Genomic DNA, 21,622 nt, shown 5'->3' with positions numbered 1-21,622 from the left:
TAATATTAATTAAGACCCTTAACTCCGTAATTATTCACTTACATCGGACGCCTAAAGCACGCCTAAAATAAACGCAGTAATAGAGAATTTACCCCTAAGTGCGTAAAAATGCCGATTTTAAGAAAAAAAAAATTAAAGCAGAAAAGACTAGCTCCTATTGTGTTGCTTGTAGGAAAGCAACTGGAAACCTGAGGGCTGTCCTGAGGAGATAAGAGGAGGGTCTGAAAAATTATGTAAATAAGGATTCCTACAAGCAGTCTTACAGATGCATATATCCACTTGTCCAGGTTAAGAGCGGGATTGTACAAGAAATGACATTACATCAATAAAGTTGGTCAAAATACCAGAGCCCTCTTTCTCCCCTTTCTAAGCTGATAATCCTCCGATTCCTAAACTTCTCATGCCACTGGGGATAGGCAGCGGAACGAAGTGGACTACCAATATTTTTCCCATAATAGCATCAGCAACTAAGAGCTTGGAAAAGGGGGTCAGAGATTGGTTTGTTTTACTTCTTCAACCAAAAAAGGTGTTTACTAACCAAGTTATTCCCTTTTTTTCTCTGCTACAACTGTACTAACGCTAACCGACTTCAGCAAGAAACCATCCCACTCCACCCACTTTTCATACTTCAGTTGAAGTTCGTCAGTTCCCTTTCTCGTCCGGAATCAAACTAGTGTGCCCCACCAACTGTTCCCTGAATGGTTGGGCCGTATAGCGTGAGGTATTACGCCTCCGCCCTACCCCTGTAAAAGGATCTGCAAGCCGAACATCATCGGACCAGAATCTGGAAAACAAAAACGGGAAAAGTGGTTTAAAATGCCCGAAGTTTTATTTTTTAACACTACTGACAAAAATAAAAAAAAGATGTGATCCAGATTCCAGCATTAACATTCACAAGGTTGTTTTTTTTGTAAGCTGATGTGAAAAATGCATTAACACGCCAAGTACATCTATATCTCTATATATCTGGCTCGGATGTTGCACGTATAGTCTTGCTTCTGGATGGTTAAAAAATAGATATCGGGGAATTTTTTATTTTTTTGGGGAGGGGGGCGTTGTCCGATACACAATTTCTTATTGAACAGCAAAGACTCCAGTATAACGTAAAGTCTGGATGTTCACTTTGCGTGAGAACTTGGGCTTCCCCTTCCCGGAAGAGCAGTACGTCAGAGCTTGTGCGGGATCGGTTACATTCTTGCTTAGAACGCGAGAAGAGACTTGTACAATATCAATAGCATACAATAGGAAGCGTACAAATGTGTTAAATCTTCTTTTTGTTTTAAGATATAATTTCACAAACGTTCCTAAGCTCTCAAATAAAAAGGTAATCAGTAAAATATGCCGTTCGTTTTTAAAGTGAACATTGATTTCTTCATTATCACACACATAAAAAAAATCTTTTTAGTTTGATAAACAGTTTTCAAACACTTGTAAAAGGTCCAGGCAAAGAAAGACATGATACAATACCATTTGCTTAGTTCGCCACCCACCCTTGAAATAAACACTCTCCGGGCTACGTGCGCGAGCCCAGAGGACGAGCTCGCGCGTCTTCTCAACCGCCTTCTGGCCAGGCGAGCAGAGGGAGGCGCGGTTGGACTACGTACATGACTCGCGCCACCCTCGTGTCCTTATAAGGGCGGCGGAGGGCCGCAAGCATTCTCGCTTTCCCCAGGAGCTAGTTACCCTATTTTAGAGTGTGCTTGCGGTGGGTGCCTAGACTCGCGGCTCCTTCGGCACTTTCTCAGCCGCCGCCTTATTTTGCCAAAAGACGCATCCGTCCACGTAAATATCCCTAGCAGCCAGTAAATATCTGCTTACCATGTACCGCTATTTAGGCGAGTTGCTGTCCCGGGGCGGTGGCGTCCTAGCCTCGGGGACCACTGATTCTGCTTTGCCAGCCACAACAGTGCTGTTTCGCGCGCGGCGCCAGTATAGTGAGGCCGTGGACCGGGAGGACGACCCCAACTTCTTCAAGATGGTGGAGGGCTTCTTCGACCGTGGTGCTAGCATCGTGGAAGATAAGTTGGTGGAATTCTTGCGAACTCGCGAGACGGAGGAACAGAAACGGCACCGGGTACGCGGCATCCTGCGCATCATCAAGCCCTGCAATCACGTCCTGAGTGTCAATTTTCCTCTCAAGAGAGATAACGGCGAGTGGGCACTGATTGAGGGCTACCGGGCACAGCACAGCCAGCACCGTACGCCCTGCAAGGGAGGTGAGGCCATCAGTATTAGGTCATTGCACCGGGCCCTACCATCCCTATAGTTGCACTTTTAAATACCAATGCAAAGCAACTTTTTTGAAGGGAGGTAATAGGGCCTGCAGGCGTGCCCCTAATAAATGTCAAATCGTAGTGTTCATAGTGGCGGTACTAAAACTACAACCTGACCTATATAATAGAAGCCAGAGCTTTCACAATTTTTGCCAAATTTCTCATCTTAATTCCTACAACTATGCCCGTAAGGTATACAAATATGTTAGTAAGTCACGTTAACTAATCCCTATTTGTAATGCAGACAATGTGCTGTATAAGAAACTCATGTTTATGGTTCCGTATTCTTAAACTGCCATATTGTGACTTCTCTCAACTTTTTGTCCTTAAGCTCTTGTTCAAAATTTAGGGAAGGGTAGAGTAAAGAGCGACGCTCCTAGATGAAGAGAGCTTAAGTGGCCTGTATGTTGTAGAAATATCCAAAATTATGCACATTTTTCTAAATACAGACATCAAACTTTGACAGAGAAAACATTCCAGTAACTCTGAACTAATAGCTCATCACCTTACTCAACTACCTACTGCTGGGCTGTAATAAGATTCTCCCTACTTTTTTCCAAAAAAGTTGTTTTTATAAAACTAAAATGCCTTTCATGGTAATTGATCTAAGTACCAGTATGGATTGCTGTTCTGGTAGATGTAAACTTCTGGGTGGCTGCTTTAACTTTACTTCTATTATATAGAATATAGTCATAGTGCATGCCATTATACTACTGTTAGAGCTGCTTTAGATGTGATTAGACTTTTGTTCAGTAGTTCTAATTTAAGTCTAGGAGGTAGACATGGGAGAAGCCACTATATAGAATGTTGCTACTATTTGGGTTTCTGCCAGATACTTGTGACATAGATTGGCTGCTGTTGGAAACAGGATACTGGGCTAGATGGACAATTGTTATTCATAAATTTTCTAGTCTAGGTACGGTAGTTCCCTCCCATTGCCTTACTATGATTGATTGATGATGCATCCTTTAAAACGTACACAGAAAGCATTTTATCTTCTAAGTTCTTAGAATAAAATATATGCTAAATACATGTTCTTAGCTTAAAAAAATGTAACTTTAACTTTCAACACAACTCGATGGCACTATCAGCACTTAAAATAGAATAGTAAATGGTAAGTCAAGAAAGAACTTGATTGAAAATGATTTTCAAGGTAGAAAAACAGTGCCACAAAGTGAGTTTCTAGAGGTAAGGTGGAAGAATGATTGTAGAGATGTAATCTGGAATACCTGGTTGTAGAGACTTCATTTCTATATACCTGTACATGTAGAATAAACTCTGAAAAAGTTATAAACCTGTGAGCTTTGTGAACAGATCTAAGTATATATGGTACCATTCTAAAGAGGGGTGGGAAGGGATGTAAAATTTTACCTTGGGCTTAAGTGCTGATATGCCTTTTTCTTAGAAGGAAAGTTCTAGGACAAGCTCATATGAAGCTTCGAAAAGAGTGGACTTAGTAATACAAGAAAATATTATTTTCCCCAGGAAGGTTAGTGACTTCATGATAGCGTCTTAGAAAAGATAATGAAAGCTGAAACAGTAACGGAATTCAGGGAATTATTGCTACAGTTGGGCCCAATATTTAAACCTCCTTCCTGCTTGGTATTGACATTAGCATGAGGCAAGCCCAATGGGTCATCTTGTGAAGATAAAACCCTAAAACTGAATAGGCTATTCAGTATTGCATAACAAAGGGGCAAGAATGGACAGACTAGATCAGTGGTATCAAACTCATGGGCCACATGCAGCCCGCCAGGTACTATTTTGAGGCCCTCAGTATTATAAAAAATGTGCCTTAAGTGTCTGGTGGTTGTGTCCGGCGGTCGCGTTCTGGAACATTGCCCGCCTCACTGCTGTAACCTCATGCAAGCGCTTTCCTGCATCTGTAAGTGATTGTGAGGTGGAGTGGAGAGAACAATCGCATACAGACGCAGGAAACAGTTATAGTTTATAAATCTTTCCTTATTTGCTTCTGATAATTTCAGATAATCAACAGATTAATGTTTTATTATATACTATAACGAGTTTTACCTCATGCAAAGTTGTCATTTCTTTAATAAGACATTAACTATTTTTTCTGCGGCCCTCCAAGTACCTACAAATCCAAAATGTGGCCTTGCAAAGGGTTTGAGTTTGAGACCGCTGGACTAGATGGACTTTCTTACCTTCATCATCTGTTCTTGTTCTTCTAAATACTGTACAGGGTTTCTTTGTATTTGGCACATATCTAGAACTAGCATCCAGGATAATTTGAATTAAGTACTACTCATGCTACTGGAATATACTGGTTACTAGAAAAGCATAGGATTGATAGCTGTTTTGAACAAATATACCCTGAAGTTATTTGTGAGGATTGAAGATCCGGGTACTGTAGTCAAAATCTCTACTACTTGCAATTCATTTTTGTTACAAAGAAAGTTGCTTTCTAGTGATACATGTAACTCTTACTTTTTCCCGAATGGCATCTTAAAAGCTGACTCTGAAAAGTACCACTTTACTTAAAAATGTCAACTTTCTGAAGTTTTGGCATGTGTCCAGTCCAGGGAGCTCAAAGGAGAAATCATTGCAGGGTGATGAGTCATATGAGCTATGTCGTGCTAAGATGTAATGAATCATCTTTACCCATGGAGCAATGTCCTAAATGAAATAAAATAATTTTCCATGCCAAAAAGTTTTTTTAAAGTAGAGGCTAGTTTGGCAAAGATCTGCGTCAAGATTCACTAGAGAAAGTAGCCCGATAGTCTGACTGCAGGGATAGTATTCCAATGATATGACTAGCCTGGCTGCTCAAGTGCACACTGAGCAACTTGGGTAATATAGAAGTCTGCTTCATCTTCTCGCAACTTATATTCAACTAGACTTAACTCTTGCCCACCTCTCCCACCAATCAGATTTCCAATCCTGGCCCTTCCACTTTTTAATCCCCATATCACATTCTCTGGAGGCTTGCTGCCAGTGTTGCCTCAAACATCTGTTCTATTTTCTACAACACCACATAGCTCTATACTATTTTCACTCTTGGGAGAGCACATATATTCAGGTACCTAATGGCATATTTGCAGTGCAACAGTTTTGTGCTTGGAGTGGGTAACAGCTTTTCTGGTGATGGTGCCAGCAGCAAGCCTTCAGGTAAGGTGTGGTAGAGTTAGAGCTACATGCATGATTGATGGAATCCTTCACTAGCTTATGGGCCTTAATATGAAAACACTCAATTGGGGGAATATTTGTTCAGAGAATGAACTGCTGAATTTTTGTGTTGTGCAAAAAAATGAATGAGAACCAACCTTGTTCTTTTTGATATTGGTGACTGGGGAACATATAAAAGTGGTTATGAAAGACTTGGAGACATGTGGAGGCTGCTGAAAAAGCAGAATACACTGATAAATCAAGTTTATTGTAAATTTGTTTTTCTGCCCAATTTAAAACTTTGAGTGGTTTACAATGTGTACTAAAATAACGTAGAAGAAACAAATTACAATAGAAGAATAGCTAGAGATAGACAAGAATCAGGCTGCAGAAATTCAGCCACCCTTCCCTCAATGATCTGAAAGACAGCGAAGCAGTGTCCATGGTGGGAGGACCAGGTGTAGGACCACAGAAAACTGATCGGAAGAATGGAATCGAGGTAGACCTCCATATGGTTTTAATTTGTGAGGAAGTGCTTTAAATGTAAAAAAAAAATAATAATACAACTCGGTCTTCGCCTACCTCAAGCAACTGCACTGGCTACCCGTCCCATCTCTGATAAAATTCAAAACATCCTGCATCATACATCACATACACTACAGAAATTCAGCTACTCCTTTTATCCAACTCTTCTCAATAGCATGGTCCGCATCTTGCAGGATACGAATAAATCTCGCAGGATACGAATAAATGTCCCCACTATATATAAAAAAAAAAAAATCTCAAGTATAGGTGAATATTCCACTCCATGCTCACCTTCCTGGGAGAGGAAACTTGGAATGATGTGAAATCAGAACTGAACCTAGCTACACCTTATTCCAGAAGAAACTGAAGACCCTTCTCTTTGATACCTGAACTGTACATGAATCACCCAGTATATCCATCCATTCTATTATGACAGATCCTTTCCTATAGCTAGCCAGCTAAATGCATCCACCAACCTCCAGTTCTCCCTTTATATTCTCTGTAAGTTGCCTTGAGCCTACACTGGTAGTGTGCGACTCACAAATAACAGATTACATTATAAATTAAGAGAACAGTGGATGCACATGCAAGGGTATAAAGGTAAAATACTGTATTAAGTTCTGGCAGCTTCACTGCTTAGACTTTTGAATGCTATAAAGTCAAGGTTGAGATAGGCAGATATAAAGTCAAGGTAGAGATAGGCAGATATGATTTCTCAAAAAAAAAAAAAAAAGTAAAAGTACAGGTCAGCTTGACCTTTGTGGTAAGTAAATTAATGATATCATTGGCAAAGAAAGCATAGTGCTCTTTCTGGACTACAGCAGGTAAAGATCTGAAATAGCATGTTTAATCAGTGGTAAATCTTGTCATACAACATTTATTTTATTAAACATTTATATCCTGCATATCCAAAAATCTGCAGGTTAAAACATGCATAATAAAACAGATGAACTCTTACAATTCAATATATCATATCTATTTAAAATCTTCTCAATACAGTGTTGCATCTAAAATCATGATCAATGGCTCACCTATATCAGCAGCCCAATCACAAACCTTGAAAATCCTTCTGAAAAAAGCAAGCCTTCAAACACTTAGAGAGCCAAAAAAGGGACAATATGGAGAACAGCATCAGGAAGTGCATTCTACAACTGTGGACCTACCACTCCAAAAACACGAGAGCGAATTGATAACTACATAGTAGATCGAATAGAAAGCACAACTAACAACTGCTTAGATTGAATTTTTCAGTAACCAGTTAGATAGGGAGAGAGCAACAAATGTGGTGTAGTATCTAAGTAATGCCTTTGGCATGGTTTTACATAGGTGATTTATAAATAATCTTGAGTACCATTTTGCTGTTGCATTCCAGTAGTTTGTACATAAGTCTTTATATACCGTGCAATTCCTTGCGGTTCTAGGCAGTGTACAAAAAAGAATACAGCAAGGTAATTGTTAACATCAAAGATTCATTAGAATTAGGGAATGAGGGAGAGATGCTGGATGAAAGGGTAGTTGAGAAAAGGTGGATCTGTGGATGAAGATGAAAAAAAGGAAATATGCCAGACCTCCGGGGGAGGGAAGGGGAGGACAGAGATGGAAGATGGTTAGCATGGAGAAATAAGGAGACCCTGGCAAGCAAGTTATCAGAAGACAGCCAGAGCCTGGGACCAACATGATTGAGTACATCAAAAAGTAGAAAAAAAATCATTTTATTTTCTGTGATTACAATATGTCAGATTTGAAACGTGTATCCTGCCAGAGCTGGTGTAAGACCGCAAATGTGAGCTAGGATTTCACAGAGAGAGGAAGTCTTTTTTGTTTGTTTACACCAAAGTGCCAGTGTGGTTAGGAGAAGGCAAAGGGGATGAAGAGGCTATAAAATAAACCCACCAGGATGTTTAAAAAACAAAACAAAACACCCAATTGGGCAGGAAAATCGAATCGAAAAATCGATTCAAATAGGCTGAATCGAATCAAAATTTTTTTTCCTGAATCGGGCAGCACTACTACCCACCCGATATTTAAAACATTTAACCCATCAGGAACTATACATATATAACAGAAGGAAGAGAACAATATCAAAAACTAAACAAAAGAAAGGAGAAAATGGAATGGGAAGGAATGCAAAGGAAAATTAAATTTAAGAAAATACATATTCAATTGGGCTTGTTGCCTTACTCTGAAATAACAGGATACAATGGCCGATATTGTACATCTGAGCAAATTAGCAGCAGTGATTGAAGAATGAAGAATATTTATTATCCCAGGACAAGCAGGCATGATATTCTCACATGTGGGTGACGTCATCTACGGAGCCCCGATGCGGAAGCATTTTCAAGCAAACTTGATTGAAGATTTAAGTTTGCTCTGCTGCTCCACGCATGCGTGCCTTCCTGCTCCACTAGGGGGCGCATCCCCTCGTGGTCTCCAGTTCAAAATTTTCCGCTGAGCCTAGAAGTCGTGTTTCTTCAAGGCTCTGCCCCAACTGCCTTCTAGCACCGCAATTTTTTCTTATTTTTCTCGATTAAGTCACTGTGCGCGAAATTTTTTCTTGTTTTAACTTATTCCTGCCTTCGTTTTTCACCGACCCGGAGGCTTCCGGGTCCCCGTGGCCGCATGGCTACTCGAGCCGCAGCCAGTTTCGATTCTATGTCCCGGCCTTTGACTGGCTTTAAAAAGTGCACCCGGTGCGAGCGGCTTCTTTCCATCACAGACCCGCATCGCCAGTGCATCCTCTGCCTGGGGGCCGCTCATCCAACCGACTCCTGCCCCCAGTGTGCTACTTTCCAGAACCGGGCCCTCCGCCGAAGAAAAGCCCGCATGGCGGATCTCTTCGCCGCCGACCAACCCTCTACCTCGGCCTCGAGGTCGGCCCCGGCCTTGACCTCGGCCCCGAATACCTCGGCATCGCCTCGAGACTCGAATCCGAAGTCCTTGGGGCAGCAGAAAGACTCGGCTCCGGGTAAGTCCCCTCTTCCCTCTTCAGGTTCCGTAACAGCGAAGAAGCCAGCCTCGGGGACTCCGGCGACGCATGGCGGAAATCCCATGCTCACAGCTCCGGCGAAGCCCTCCAAGCCTTCGGGCCGTGCCTCCACCACATGGGAATACTCTGATACGAGGTCGCCTCCGGTGGAGCGCACCGAGGCAGTGGACATGCCCTCGATGCTGTCCGTGCCCATCTTCCAGGACCTACTCCGAGCGATGATCTCATCGGAGCTGTCCGCTGCAATGGCCCATCTACAACCGGCCTCGACCTCGACCCCTGCATGTGCCAGATCAGCCTGAGCCTCGCGTCGAGCCACCTCGGGGGAAAAGCGCGCAAGCTCCGCCGCATCCCATCCTCAGACTCCTCGCCGAGACACCCAAGGCGCTCTCCCTCCACAGACCGCCGCGGGGCAAAACGTCGTGCTAAAACGACAGAAACCTCGAACCGCCGTACCTCCAAGAAGGCCCGGGGTTCCCCCACTCTACAAGGCCGTTCACCTACACCTCGTACGGGACCGCTGAGGGTGACGGAGCTATCACTATCCAACCCGCGCATCCTCCGAACTCCCCCTCGGACCGGGGCTCCGATCCGAGGTTTCAGGCTTTCACCGAGGGAGTCCGGATCGAGGTCACCGATTCGACATCGATCGGTACCCCGAACCCCAGCATCGTCTCAAGAGGGGCTCCTCGAGACGTCGGAGATCCACGACCCCGGAACACTTTCACAGTGCTTCCCCGGTCTCGGAGCGTGGATCGGAGCAGGAGCCTCGATACTCGAGGGAAGCCTCCCCATCCTTCTCCACCCGACGGAGGTCTCGTTCACCGACCCCGCACGGGGCCTTGGGAACATCCCGCCCATCCTTCTCTCGCTTTGTCCAGGACATGGGCCACGCTTTGGACTTGGACCTCCAGTCCGACTTCAGATACTCTTAAGGAGTACCTAGCGGAGCTGGATATGCCATCACTACCCAGAGAGTCCCTTCGCTTACCGCCTAACCCGGTACTCCAACAGGCTTTCTTCAGGAACCTGGAGACCCCCTATATGGTCACAGCAGTACCCTCCAAAATGGAGGCTAAGTACCGTACAGTACCCTTCCCGGGATTTGAACAACCGCAGCTCTCCCACCAGTCGCTGTTAGTAGAATCCTCCTTGAAAAAGGCTCACCCCTCTAGGGTCTCAGCGGCGGTCCCCCCAGGCCGAGAAGGCCGAACCCTAGACAAGTTCGGCAGGAGACTATATCAAAATGCGATGATGGCCTCTAGGGTGCAAAGCTACACTTTCACCTTCACATCTTACCTCAAACACCTCATTGGACTACTGAGAGCCTTTGAGACTGACTTACCGGCCTCCCGCCAAGGAGCATTTAGCCTGCTTTCAGAGTCCCTCTCCAACCTACGCCACCATCTATTCCACGCGGCCTACGATGGTTTCGAACTCTCCTCCAGCCATGCGCCGACTAGCTTGGCTGCGCCTGGTCGACATGGACCCCAACTTACAGGACCGGTTGGCTAACCTCCCTTGCGTGGGTAAAGAACTGTTCGATGACACTATCGAGGTGGCTACAAAACGCCTCTCCGAACACGAACGCTCGTTTACCTCCCTCGTGCGGCAAAAGCCTAAACCGCCCGCGTCCAGGCCGTTCAGGGCCCCTCCGCGCCGCTACCTACAAAAATCCACTCCTGCCTTCTCGCGGCCTCCGCCCAGGCGTCCGCAAGCCCACCATCGGGCTCTGCCCAAGTCCCAACCGCCTGCGACTACCAAACCATCCCCGTCCTTTTGACGGGATACGCGGAAGGGGGCAGGCCCCCTCCGCCATAGTCCCAGGCCTCCTTCCCATCGGGGGTCGCCTCAAAGTCTTTTACCCTCGCTGGGAACAAGTCACGTCGGACGCATGGGTCCTTGGCGTGATCTCATCAGATTACTCTCTCAACTTTCGGGCCATTCCTCCAGACAACCCCCCAAGGAATTGCCCTCCCAACCGGACGCAGCTACCCCTACTCCTCTCCGAAGCTCGAGATCTGCTTCACCTGAGAGCAGTGGAGGAGGTTCCCCCCTGGCCAACGGGGGAAGGGCTTCTACTCCCGTTACTTCCTGGTACCGAAAAAAACGGGAGACCTTCGCCCAATACTAGACTTGAGACGCCTCAACAAATTTCTGGTACGGGAAAAATTTTGGATGCTTTCTCCTACCGACCCTCTACCCCCTGATCGACGAGGGCGACTGGCTCTGCTCCCTCGATCTGAAGGAGGCATACACACATGTTCCAGTGCACCCCGCTCACCTCAAGTTCTTGCGTTTTCAAGTGGGAGACCTGCACCTGCAATACCGAGTCCTCCCCTTCAGCCTAGCATCGTCACCTCGGGTCTTCACCAAGTGCCTCGTGGTGGTTGCAGCTACCTTACGCTCCCAAGGTCTTCAGGTATTCCCCTACCTGGACGACTGGCTGATCAAAGCCCCGTCCAGGGAAGGGGTTATCTCAGCGACCCAACAGACTATTATCTACCTACAGAGTCTGGGGTTCGAGATAAACTTCCCAAAATCCCAACTACGCCCCTCGCAGTCCCTACAATTCATCGGGGCCACGCTGGACACGGTTCGCCTCCGTTCCTTCCTCCACCCTCCGCGTCTAGAGGCGTTAGTAAGTCTGAGCCGAAGGATCTCACTGCTGACCTCGGTATCAGCTCGACAGATGATGACTCTCCTGGGCCACATGGCCTCCACCGTCCATGTCACACCCTTCGCCCGTCTCCATCTGAGAATCCCTCTAATGGACCCTGGCCTCTCAATGGTGTCAAGACCGGGACCCGATCGATCGTCCCGTGACAGTGACTCCTTCCTTGCAACGATCGCTCCGCTGGTGGGCCGACTCTTCAAATCTTTCCAAAGGTTTGCTCTTCCTCGCCCCTCCTCACAGCAAGGTACTCACCACGGACTCGTCGGAGTACGCTTGGGGAGCCCACCTGGACGGCCTCAGCACTCAGAGGATGTGGTCAGCAGAAGACCGCCGCTGTCACATCAACGTGCTAGAGCTCCGGGCCATCTATCTCGCAGCTGTAGCTTTTCAACATCTGCTTCACGACCGGGTGATCCTCATCCGAACCGACAACCAGGTAGCAATGTACTACGTAAACAAACAAGGGGGGACAGGATCGTGGTCCCTCTGTCGGGAAGCCATGCGCCTCTGGAAATGGGCAATCTCCAACAACACCTTCCTTCGAGCGGTGTACATACAAGGAGAACAAAACTGTCTGGCGGACAGACTCAGCCGCCTCCTCCAGCCACACGAGTGGTCACTGCACTCTCAGACCCTACGACAGGTGTTCGAAAAGTGGGGGAAGCCTCAAATAGACCTGTTCGCATCCCCCCACAATCACAAACTGCCCCTCTTCTGCTCCCGGATACACTCCCCGGACCGACTCGAGGCCGACGCCTTCCTCCTCGACTGAGAGGGAAGGTTTATGTACACTTTCCCGCCATTTCCTCTGATCCTGCGGACGCTGGTCCACCTGAAAACGGTGAAAGCCACCCTGATCCTGATTGCTCCTCACTGGCCACGCCAGCCTTGGTTTTCCCTTCTACTTCAACTCATTGTCAGAGATCCACTGCCTCTGCCTCGGTTTCCCTCTCTACTATCACAGAGTCAGGGTTCGCTGTTACATCCCAATCTTCAATCTCCATCTGAATGCTTGGTTTCTTTCCTCCCTGACTTCTCTCCCCAGTGTCTCAATCAGTCAAGGAGATATTGGAGGCCTCTAGAAAGACCTCGACGAGAACCTGCTATTCTCAAAAGTGGACCAGATTCTCAGCCTGGTGCTCCTCTTACAGTCAGGACCCGGTGTCGGTCCCCGTCCCTCTGGTCCTTGACTATTTACTTCAATTATCTCACTCCAGCCTAAAGACCAACTCCATTCGAGTACATCTCAGTGCGATTGCGGCCTTTCATCAGCCCCTGGAAGGAAAAGCCCTCTCGCTCCACCCCTTAGTCTCTCGCTTCATGAAGGGTCTTCTGAATGTCCATCCTCCTCTCAAACCCCCTCCGGTGGTTTGGGACCTTAATGTGGTTCTGGCTCAACTAATGAAACCTCCATTTGAGCCCCTAGACAAATGCCTTCCTAAATTCCTCACGTGGAAGGTGATTTTCCTGCTTGCACTCACTTCCGCCCGGCGAGTTAGTGAGCTACAGGCTCTGGTAGCGGACCCACCCTTCACTGTTTTCCATCATGACAAGGTGGTACTCCGCACACATCCAAAGTTCTTGCCTAAAGTAGTGTCTGATTTTCACCTCAATCAGTCCATCGTCTTGCCCGTGTTTTTTCCCAAGCCCCACTCTCACCCCGGAGAGGTGGCGCTTCACACTCTTGACTGTAAGAGAGCGTTGGCCTTTTACCTCCAACGCACTCAACCACACCGGAAAGTCCCACAATTGTTTTTGTCCTTCGACCCAAACCGGTTAGGCCACCCAGTTTCCAAGCGCACCTTGTCCAACTGGTTGGCCGATTGCATCACCTTTTGCTACGCTCAGGCTGGTCTCGCGCTGCATGGTTGAGTAACGGGACACAAGGTCCAAGCGATGGCAGCCTCCATAGCGTTCCTCAGGTCCACACCTATTGAGGAAATCTGCAAGGCTGCCACGTGGTCTTCGGTTCATACTTTCACCTCCCTACTACTGTCTGGACTCTCTGTCCAGAAGCGATGGCCGGTTCGGCCAATCGGTATTGTGAAATCTATTTGCTTAAATTGCCAACTTCCCTCCATCCCTTTTCAGTTAGCTTGGAGGTCACCCACATGTGAGAATATCATGCCTGCTTGTCCTGGGATAAAGCACAGTTACTTACCGTAACAGGTGTTATCCAGGGACAGCAGGCATATATTCTCACAATCCGCCCACCTCCCCGAGGTTGGCTTCTTTGCTAGTTAAGTGAACTGGAGACCACGAGGGGATGCGCCCCCTAGTGGAGCAGGAAGGCACGCATGCGTGGAGCAGCAGAGCAAACTTAAATCTTCAATCAAGTTTGCTTGAAAATGCTTCCGCATCGGGGCTCTGTAGATGACGTCACCCACATGTGAGAATATATGCCTGCTGTCTCTGGATAATACCTGTTACGGTAAGTAACTGTGCTTTTTGTGCACTGAAGCCACCCAGAGACTGGATAGTAACTACCATGCAATAATGTATATAAAGCTGCTTCTGGAGGAGGACTGCACTTGTTTCCTTGCAGACATCCTTTAGATTTGGTACACTTATCAGATCTCAAGTACAGTAATCACTTTCTACCTCACCTGTTTACAATTGGTGGTTCTCATGCTTTCTGAAATAATCTGTTTGTCTCTACCACCTTTTTCTTTTCATTCTACAATCTCTTGTGTCTACCTTGATGGAGCCTCATATCATGCCCCTAAAACTGGACACAATGCTTAATTTTAAGCATGATGTTGCCCTTTACAGGGACATTTATTGCCACTTTATTGTACTTCCCTGTATGCTGAATAATATATCCCTGATCATTGTTTTGCACTCTTTGCTGTCTTAAGATAACCTCAAAGCCTCCTGGTTGGTCCCCTCAGTATCTCATTCTGTATTATAAACATTTCTCTTGAATGTTTGCACTTTTGCATTGATTCAAAGCTGGCAAGTATTTGACCACTGATCATATCCCATTATGTTAACTCTTAGGGATAATAGTTTGCCTAAGCTTTGCTAAAGTTTTTAACTTCTAACCCCCTCTACCCTGTAGTTCAAAAGTATTTGAATAGAACTTGTCGCATGCCTGAATTCTGAAGTACCTTACTCACACTTTCCTCTGTGTGAAAATCATTTACCATTATCTCACTTTTCACTTAAATCTACTACCTGTCAAAAGGATATCTAAATGGTTTACATAAAATTCAAAATAAATGGGCATTAAAGGAAAACACAAAGAGAATGCCTAAATTAAACATTTTAAAATTGGAAGAGAAAAAGAGAGACTAGTTACTCTAAACCACAGAAGGGGACAGATTCAGAGATGGCTGATAGTCAAAACTGTCTGCCCACAGTGTGATGGGCCATTTCATACTTTGAAACAGCCCAGGAGAAAGTGAGGGGCCACTGGAGTTAAATCTAACACCCCCCCTCTGCAGCATTGGGACCTGTGGCAATTATCTGCTGCTTCTCAGCATCAGGGGAATATTTCGTCTATTTCTGGGGCTTTGGATCTGTTTGGAGGGTGAACAACACCAAACAATACAATAAATAGATTGACAAACACCAAATAGCACACTGCTCAAATCTACCAAAAAGCTTCTTTATAGTTATAGCAAGCAACAAATACAAAATAATGAAAAGGATCTCGGAAACCTGCTCAGTGTGTATGGAATTGAAAATAGTCTGAGATTTATCAGTCATTGATTCTACAAAACCTCCCTTTATGTACACATAAAGTGACTTCAAAATCCTTACTGAATCCAATATATAACTATTCATACTATGTGTGCACAATAATCAAATTATGGAAGTTCCACTTACCGTATTTTCACGCATATAACGCGCGCGTTATACACGATTTTACAAACCGAGTATAACCATGCGTGTTATATTCGTGAGCGCGTTGTACACATTTTTTTTTACATAGTTCCCCCCCCCCCCGACGTCCGATTTCACCCCGCAGGACCGCTCGCACACACCCCCCCCCCATCATGGAGAAGCTGCCTACCGTTGTCCTTCTGCTTCCTCTGCCGGTGGTCCCGCCCTTTCTCTGACGTCTGAGAAAGGGAGGGACCGCCGGAAGAGGAAACAGCGCAGACGCAGGGCTCAGAGAAGGGGCGGGACCGCCGGCAGAGGAAGCAGCAGGACAACGGTAGGCAGCTTCTCCATGATGGGGGGGGGTAGTGCGAGCGGTCCTTCGGGGTGGGGGTGCGAGTGCGAGCGGTCCTTCGGGGTGGGGGTGCGAGCGGTCCTGCGGGTGGGTGAATCGGACTTCGGGGGGGGGCATCAGGATTTCAGGGTGGGGACAGGACTTCAAGGGGGAGAGGAGAGTCGGGGCGGGCGAAAGGAGAATCTGGGCGGCATGCGCGGTATACGGGTGTGCGCGGTATATAAAAATTTATTTACATAAATTACAGTTTCCCACGCGCTATACCCGTGTGCGCGTTTTACACGGGTGCGCGGTATATGAGTGAAAATACGGTAAATCAATGTGCTAATGTTTGACTTTCAGTTAAAAAAGAAAATCTATACACTTATCTTTGAGTGCCGTCTTCCCTGACAGGACCTGTTTTGCTTGTGTAACTGGCTTTAAGGTCACAATACTCTGACTGCATTTAATATGTAATGATTAACCTCATGTTCAGTTTGTTGAGGTGTGCAGAGCCAGTGTCTGTGTTCTTTATTTGAGTATGAAATTGTTTAAATATATATAGTACAGTGTCTTGCAAACTGTTGAGCCGCAGCACACTAAACGTAGTGGCCACAGCTCAAGGCATTCGGAAGTGTGTGGACATCGATTTGATGACGTTGCACACATGCATGACATCCTCACGTTAATGTCTGTGCATGCACAAAGACCATCCAGACAGGCCCTGAGCCATCAGTGGGTGGGGGGTGCCATAAGAGAAGATACGTGGAGAGGCGCTGGCGTCGGCTGATTTCCTACAGGAAGGCACGTCCTGTAGGTAGCTGATGCTTCTCCTCCTCCCCAGCGTCTTTTGGCACACCTGAAATCTCAGGAGGCACACAGTTTGTGATACACTGATATAGTAGAATGTTTGCGGCAACTCAACCCGTTCATATATTACATCAATACATTTAGCTCTTTATGTGCAGTTTAATAACCTCTATAGTTGGTATGTATATATGTATTATATTCTGACCCTTGAAAAACCAGTTATACAGGTATAAAGGATCCCATCAGGGAACACTGCACTCAAAGATAAGTGTATAGATTTACTATCTGTTAAAAATCATTCACACATTGATTTAAGTTGAACTTTCATAGTTTGATTATTGTGCACACATAGTTTGAATAGTTATATATTGGATTCAGTAAGGATTTTGAAGTCACTTTTTTATGTGTGCATAGAGGGAGTTTTTTCAGGATCAGTGATTGAAATCTGGAACTGATAAGTCTCAGACTATTTTCAATTCCATGCAAACTGAGCAGGTTTCTGAGATCCTTTTCCCTCCATTTATGTTTGTTGCTTGCTATAACTATAAAGAAGCTTTTTGGTAGATCTGTTTGGAAGGTCCCAATGGGGCCACTGGAGAGCACTTGGAGCTTTGGCTCCAAAGCTTGGCTCAGTTAGTATGGAAGAAGTTACAGTTGGATGGAGGACCTTTGAGGCTCCGCTTTGTGTGCTAAAAGATATAGTGAGGTGAAGGCACTGGAAGTGTCATTCCCTTTGGAGGTCCTCCCAAGGGGAAGACGAGGAAGAGCTGTCCTATGTGATCCAGCTCTTCTGCTTAGAGGAGTTCTTCTTATAGACAAGAACACTAGGTCCTCTACGTGCTCGGGACTTCGGCTGTGGACCCTGTAGAGCAGGGGTGTCCAACCTTTTGGCTTCCCTGGGCCGCATTGGCCAGAAAAAATGTTTCTGGGGCTGCACAAACACTGCAGCAAGACAGAGGAGGGAGCCGGCAAGACGGTAAAGACCCAGAGGCAGCAGAGTAAAACACTGCATCGCCCTCGAACAGGGCAGCACAAAATATTTCACTGGGCCGCATGCGGCCCTTGGGCCGCAGGTTGGACACCCCTGCTGTAGAGGGATTCTTGCTTCTGGAGGGCTTTGCAGAATCGCCAAAATATTTTTCCTTATACAAGGCATGTCTGCATGATGATGGCGGAATGGAAAAACTCTGATGGATCCTTTTGGAGAACCAGGGTTCTTGATTATCTTTATACCTTTGTTCAGAGGAGATTTGACAAGTACTGGGTATTCCCTAATATGGCAACCCTGTTACAGCAGTCGTGAAGGCAACTGCTATGCTAGTTCAGGGGAGTTTGACCCTTGACAAGCTTTCTGATAAGATGGGTGGAGCAGCAGCTTCGCCTGACCTTCTTTGTCGGGGCTTATAGCATTCAGGCTGCCATTTGTGGTGGTCAAGTGGTGGGGGCCATGAGATGACTTGCCTGAAATTGGAATGGCCTTTTTGGCTGCTGCTGTTTTATGATTTTAGTCTGTCTGACTCTGACTGGCTGCTTTGGTAGTTGGTCACTGATGGTTATGGCTTTACCACTGGGTGGTAGCCATCTGCCCTTTAGAAACTTGTTCCTTGGAGAAGATTTGGAGAAGTTGGTGAAAGACATGGGATAGGTGCATCCTCTGTGGCTACTGGAACCGAGGCAGAAGGGGGGTGGGGGGTATTTTTGATCTGCTCATTGCTCTTCAGTTTGGAATAATAGCCAGGACAAATCTTTCAAGCAGGACTCCTTTTGTGGCCTCAAACATTTGTCCCCAATGCATGAGATCTATTTGCATGCCCTGCCGCCACTGTATGCAAATAGATCTCATGCATATTTATTGCATGTACTGTAATATAACTAGATAGGCTTTCTGCATAAGTACACTATGTTATTAAATAACTCAAATCATAGCACCATTTTACATATTAAACAAAATGAATGAATCCATTTTGCACTTCCAATTAATAAAATCTGTATTGTCCACCTAGGCAGCAGCCTGGAGCTTGTACTTAGTTCATTCAAAGACCTTTCCTGAATAAAGTCAACCTGTTGCACCTGTTGTCTGTGTGATTTTTATTGCATTTCTCCAATGTTCTAACAAGCGTTTGCTGGCTCTTAGACAAAGATGATAGTGTTTTCTTGTTCCAATTCAGACTGTATCCAGCAGCAGCTCAGACTATATCCAGTAGGAGCTTTGTCTTCCCCCACTCAAATGATCTACTTTGGTACATCCCATTTGTTCAGAACAGTGGCTCAGCTGATGCTAAGAAAGGGGAAACTGGCTTACCTGAACTTTTCAGGTTGTTTTTTTAGTTGGTGACTACTTATTTTTCAGTTCATTGTGAGAAAAGGGCCAATTATGATTCTGATAGGCAGCAATATGGGATTCCCATGAGATGGTGATTTCCTGGTATAATATGCAGGGTAGCAATTGCTACTCTGTGGTGGTTGCTTTCTTATCACTGCATCTATAGTGGTGATTGGGACTGGGTACATTATGAAAAGGGAGCTTCTGCTGCGTAGTTAGTCATACTGGAATGTTCCAAGGAACAATATAGCTTATACAATGATGTTGATAGCATTTGTTTTTTTAGCTCCATCTGCTGATAGGAGGGGATAACAGTCCATTTATTCAGAACAGTGTTGCTGACAAAAAAAGAAAATTTATCAGGTATAACAATTTCTCCTTTGCTCTGTAAGTAAAAGAATTTTCAGCAACCTAGGGTGTTGAGAAACACTGATCTAGAGAACCACAGGTTTGGGGTATCCCTGAAGCAAACATTTGGTATGGCTTCCCTGTCTTCAGACCTCTATATTTAGCTCTTTATGTGGCTAGAACCTGCCTTTGATGGCACCAACATGGTGGCAATTTGTCTGTTTTAATTAGATTGTAAACTCTCTATTGAGCAGGGGATTGTCTTACATGTTTAATGTACAGCGCTACAGAAATTATTTGTAGCAGGGTTTTTTCCATTTGTTTAGGAAATGTTTGTTTGTTTTTAGTAAATTAGGTCCTAAAGGAACTACTGCGGACATCTGAGCATGTTCCTGCCCCCCCCCCCCTTTAAAAAAAAAAAAAATTTTTGATTGGAATAATGAAATGATTGGGGAGGGATGAGAGATCAGTTGCTGGATCCTAATTTTTTTGAACTGGCACCCTATATTGAAAGAAAATTTTGTCAAGGCCTACCCTAAGGTGTTTAATCTAGTTCAATTGATTTTGCTACTTTTAGGTTGTCATTTTTTTTCTGTTACATGTTTGGGTTTCACCATGATTTGCTTTAAGTTCAAATTGCTACATCAGATTGGTTTTCATTCCTGTTATATATTGTATAATATGTATGCACTTTCTGGAACTCAATGCTTAGATGCTTTTGCTTCAAGTATAATACACCTAAACAAAACCAGAAGCTTCTGATACTGAAAATAAATTTTAAAAAAAATCAATCGATAAGTTAGCATACATTTTGTGAGGTGCACTCAGATAAAATGCTCACCTAAACATACTGCAATGCTGTGGGGTTGTTGTTGTTTTTTTTTTTTTTAAGATGAACAGAATTTTCTCATTCATAGGGTAATCTCAACAAGCAAAACAAGCAAACTTTTTTTGAATTTTATAAGTCAAATATAACTCAATTCAAAAAAAAAAGTCAGTAGACTCTTCCCCCCCCCTCCATTTTCATGGGGTTAAGAGCAAATCCCACCCACAAATAAGAATTTTAGGCCCAACTCAGAACCACCCCAGCCTCCACTAGAGCTTCCTGATTTGAATCAGTTAGATTCAACCAAAGTGAATCAGTGAATTGATTTGGTTTGTGTAAAAATCAGCTTCACCGATTTAAATTGCTTGCCCAGCATTGTCATAGTCTGGCCGGGAAGAGCCCTTCTGGTTGTACAGTTATTTCACTTTTGTTTTTTCCATAGCCTCTTCCATTCTTCAGTGGCCTTGACCTCTCTCGCTTCTACTCGACCACTTAAGTAGCACTTAAGCTCACGAGCACACAGAGTATGATTCAGTAGTTGATGCTGCAGCTTCAGCACTCTTGCATTCTGAGTTTGAGCCCTGCATGTCCCCTGTGACCATGCACAAGTCACTGAGGGCTTCTTGTACTTATTTTCCTTTCTAGCACTTGACTCAGACATATTGTCTTGGTGTTGGGACTACATGTCGTAACATTCATATTCCAGGTCACTTCAACTGTCTACATATGATGCCTACTTTCACTTATTCCTAAAGGCTCTGCCTTTCCTCTCCAGTTCTTTTTTTACTCTCATGACTGTTTGTTTTTCTAAGCTATCTGATCACTCAAGAGTATTCCACCATTGGAGTACATTCTTTTATATGTCCTTTTCTTCCACTTGCATTCATTTTCATGGTTGCACCTTACATATCAATTCTTTGGATAGGAAATAGTCCTACCTTCCCTTCATAAGTACTCAGATTTCTGAATTCTGTATTTTCATACTTTATATCAGAACAGCCATTAGCCAATTATGTACATGTTCGAATCTTACTTATTCAACAGGGGCATTTAATGATTTCCATCTCCTGTTCATTTTTATTTAGTATCTTCTCAACTGGTTCCCCTTTGGGTTTTTCAGGATATACTCATACCTTGAAGAAACTGCTTCTCCTTTTTATTCCCTTGCATTGGCTCTGTTCTCTTTACAAGACATTCTAGAGCTCTCAAACAGTCTCTTGGGGGAGACACTGTTCGCATGACTTAACCCCCAGTCAGCTAGTCTTTTGTTTCATTTATATTCCACTGTCCATAGTATGGTGTTTCACTCCTTTCTATGATTTTGTTCCAGATGTTTCCTGCAACATTAGTCTCTTCAATGGGAACCATCCTTTCATTTTTGTTTTCTAAAATATTTTCCCTTTTATTTCCTATCTTCTCAATTTGGGAAAAGAATGGCTTTGTCTAAATCTGGCATTCCTATTTACAATCTAACTTGGACAGACAGACATTACATATAGGGTTGGGGATGCAGAAACCAAGATGAGGAGTTAAGAGTTGAAAGCACTCAGAGGTGGGCTTTAACTGTAA

The 21,622-nt window shown here is 44.9% G+C and overlaps 2 protein-coding genes across 7 annotated transcripts in view; one reads left to right on the top strand and one right to left on the bottom strand.

Annotated features, from left to right (window-relative positions):
• Positions 1-1,609, bottom strand: part of SHLD2 (shieldin complex subunit 2) — a 174,190-nt gene extending 172,581 nt beyond the window's left edge. For 2 of the 6 annotated variants that reach the window (XM_033941115.1, XM_033941116.1), the window contains exon 1: positions 1,491-1,608. The gene's annotated coding sequence lies outside the window, so the exon portion shown is untranslated. Of the gene's footprint in view, positions 1-627; positions 723-1,467 lie in introns of those variants that run through there. The other 4 variants (XR_004539145.1, XM_033941120.1, XM_033941117.1 and 1 more) reach the window with 4 other exon arrangements.
• A 37-nt stretch (positions 1,610-1,646) lies between these two features.
• Positions 1,647-21,622, top strand: part of GLUD1 (glutamate dehydrogenase 1) — a 154,307-nt gene continuing 134,331 nt past the window's right edge. The window contains exon 1 of the mRNA XM_033941121.1: positions 1,647-2,216. Within this exon, the coding sequence (XP_033797012.1) occupies positions 1,820-2,216 (397 nt within the window). The 5' untranslated portion in view covers positions 1,647-1,819. The remainder of the gene's footprint in view (positions 2,217-21,622) is intronic.

The sequence above is a fragment of the Geotrypetes seraphini genome, chromosome 4 (genome assembly GCF_902459505.1).
Source record: "Geotrypetes seraphini chromosome 4, aGeoSer1.1, whole genome shotgun sequence".
NCBI classification, from domain to species: domain Eukaryota; kingdom Metazoa; phylum Chordata; class Amphibia; order Gymnophiona; family Dermophiidae; genus Geotrypetes; species Geotrypetes seraphini.
Note: the sequence above shows the minus strand (reverse complement) of the source record. Positions and strands in the feature narration are given on the sequence as shown.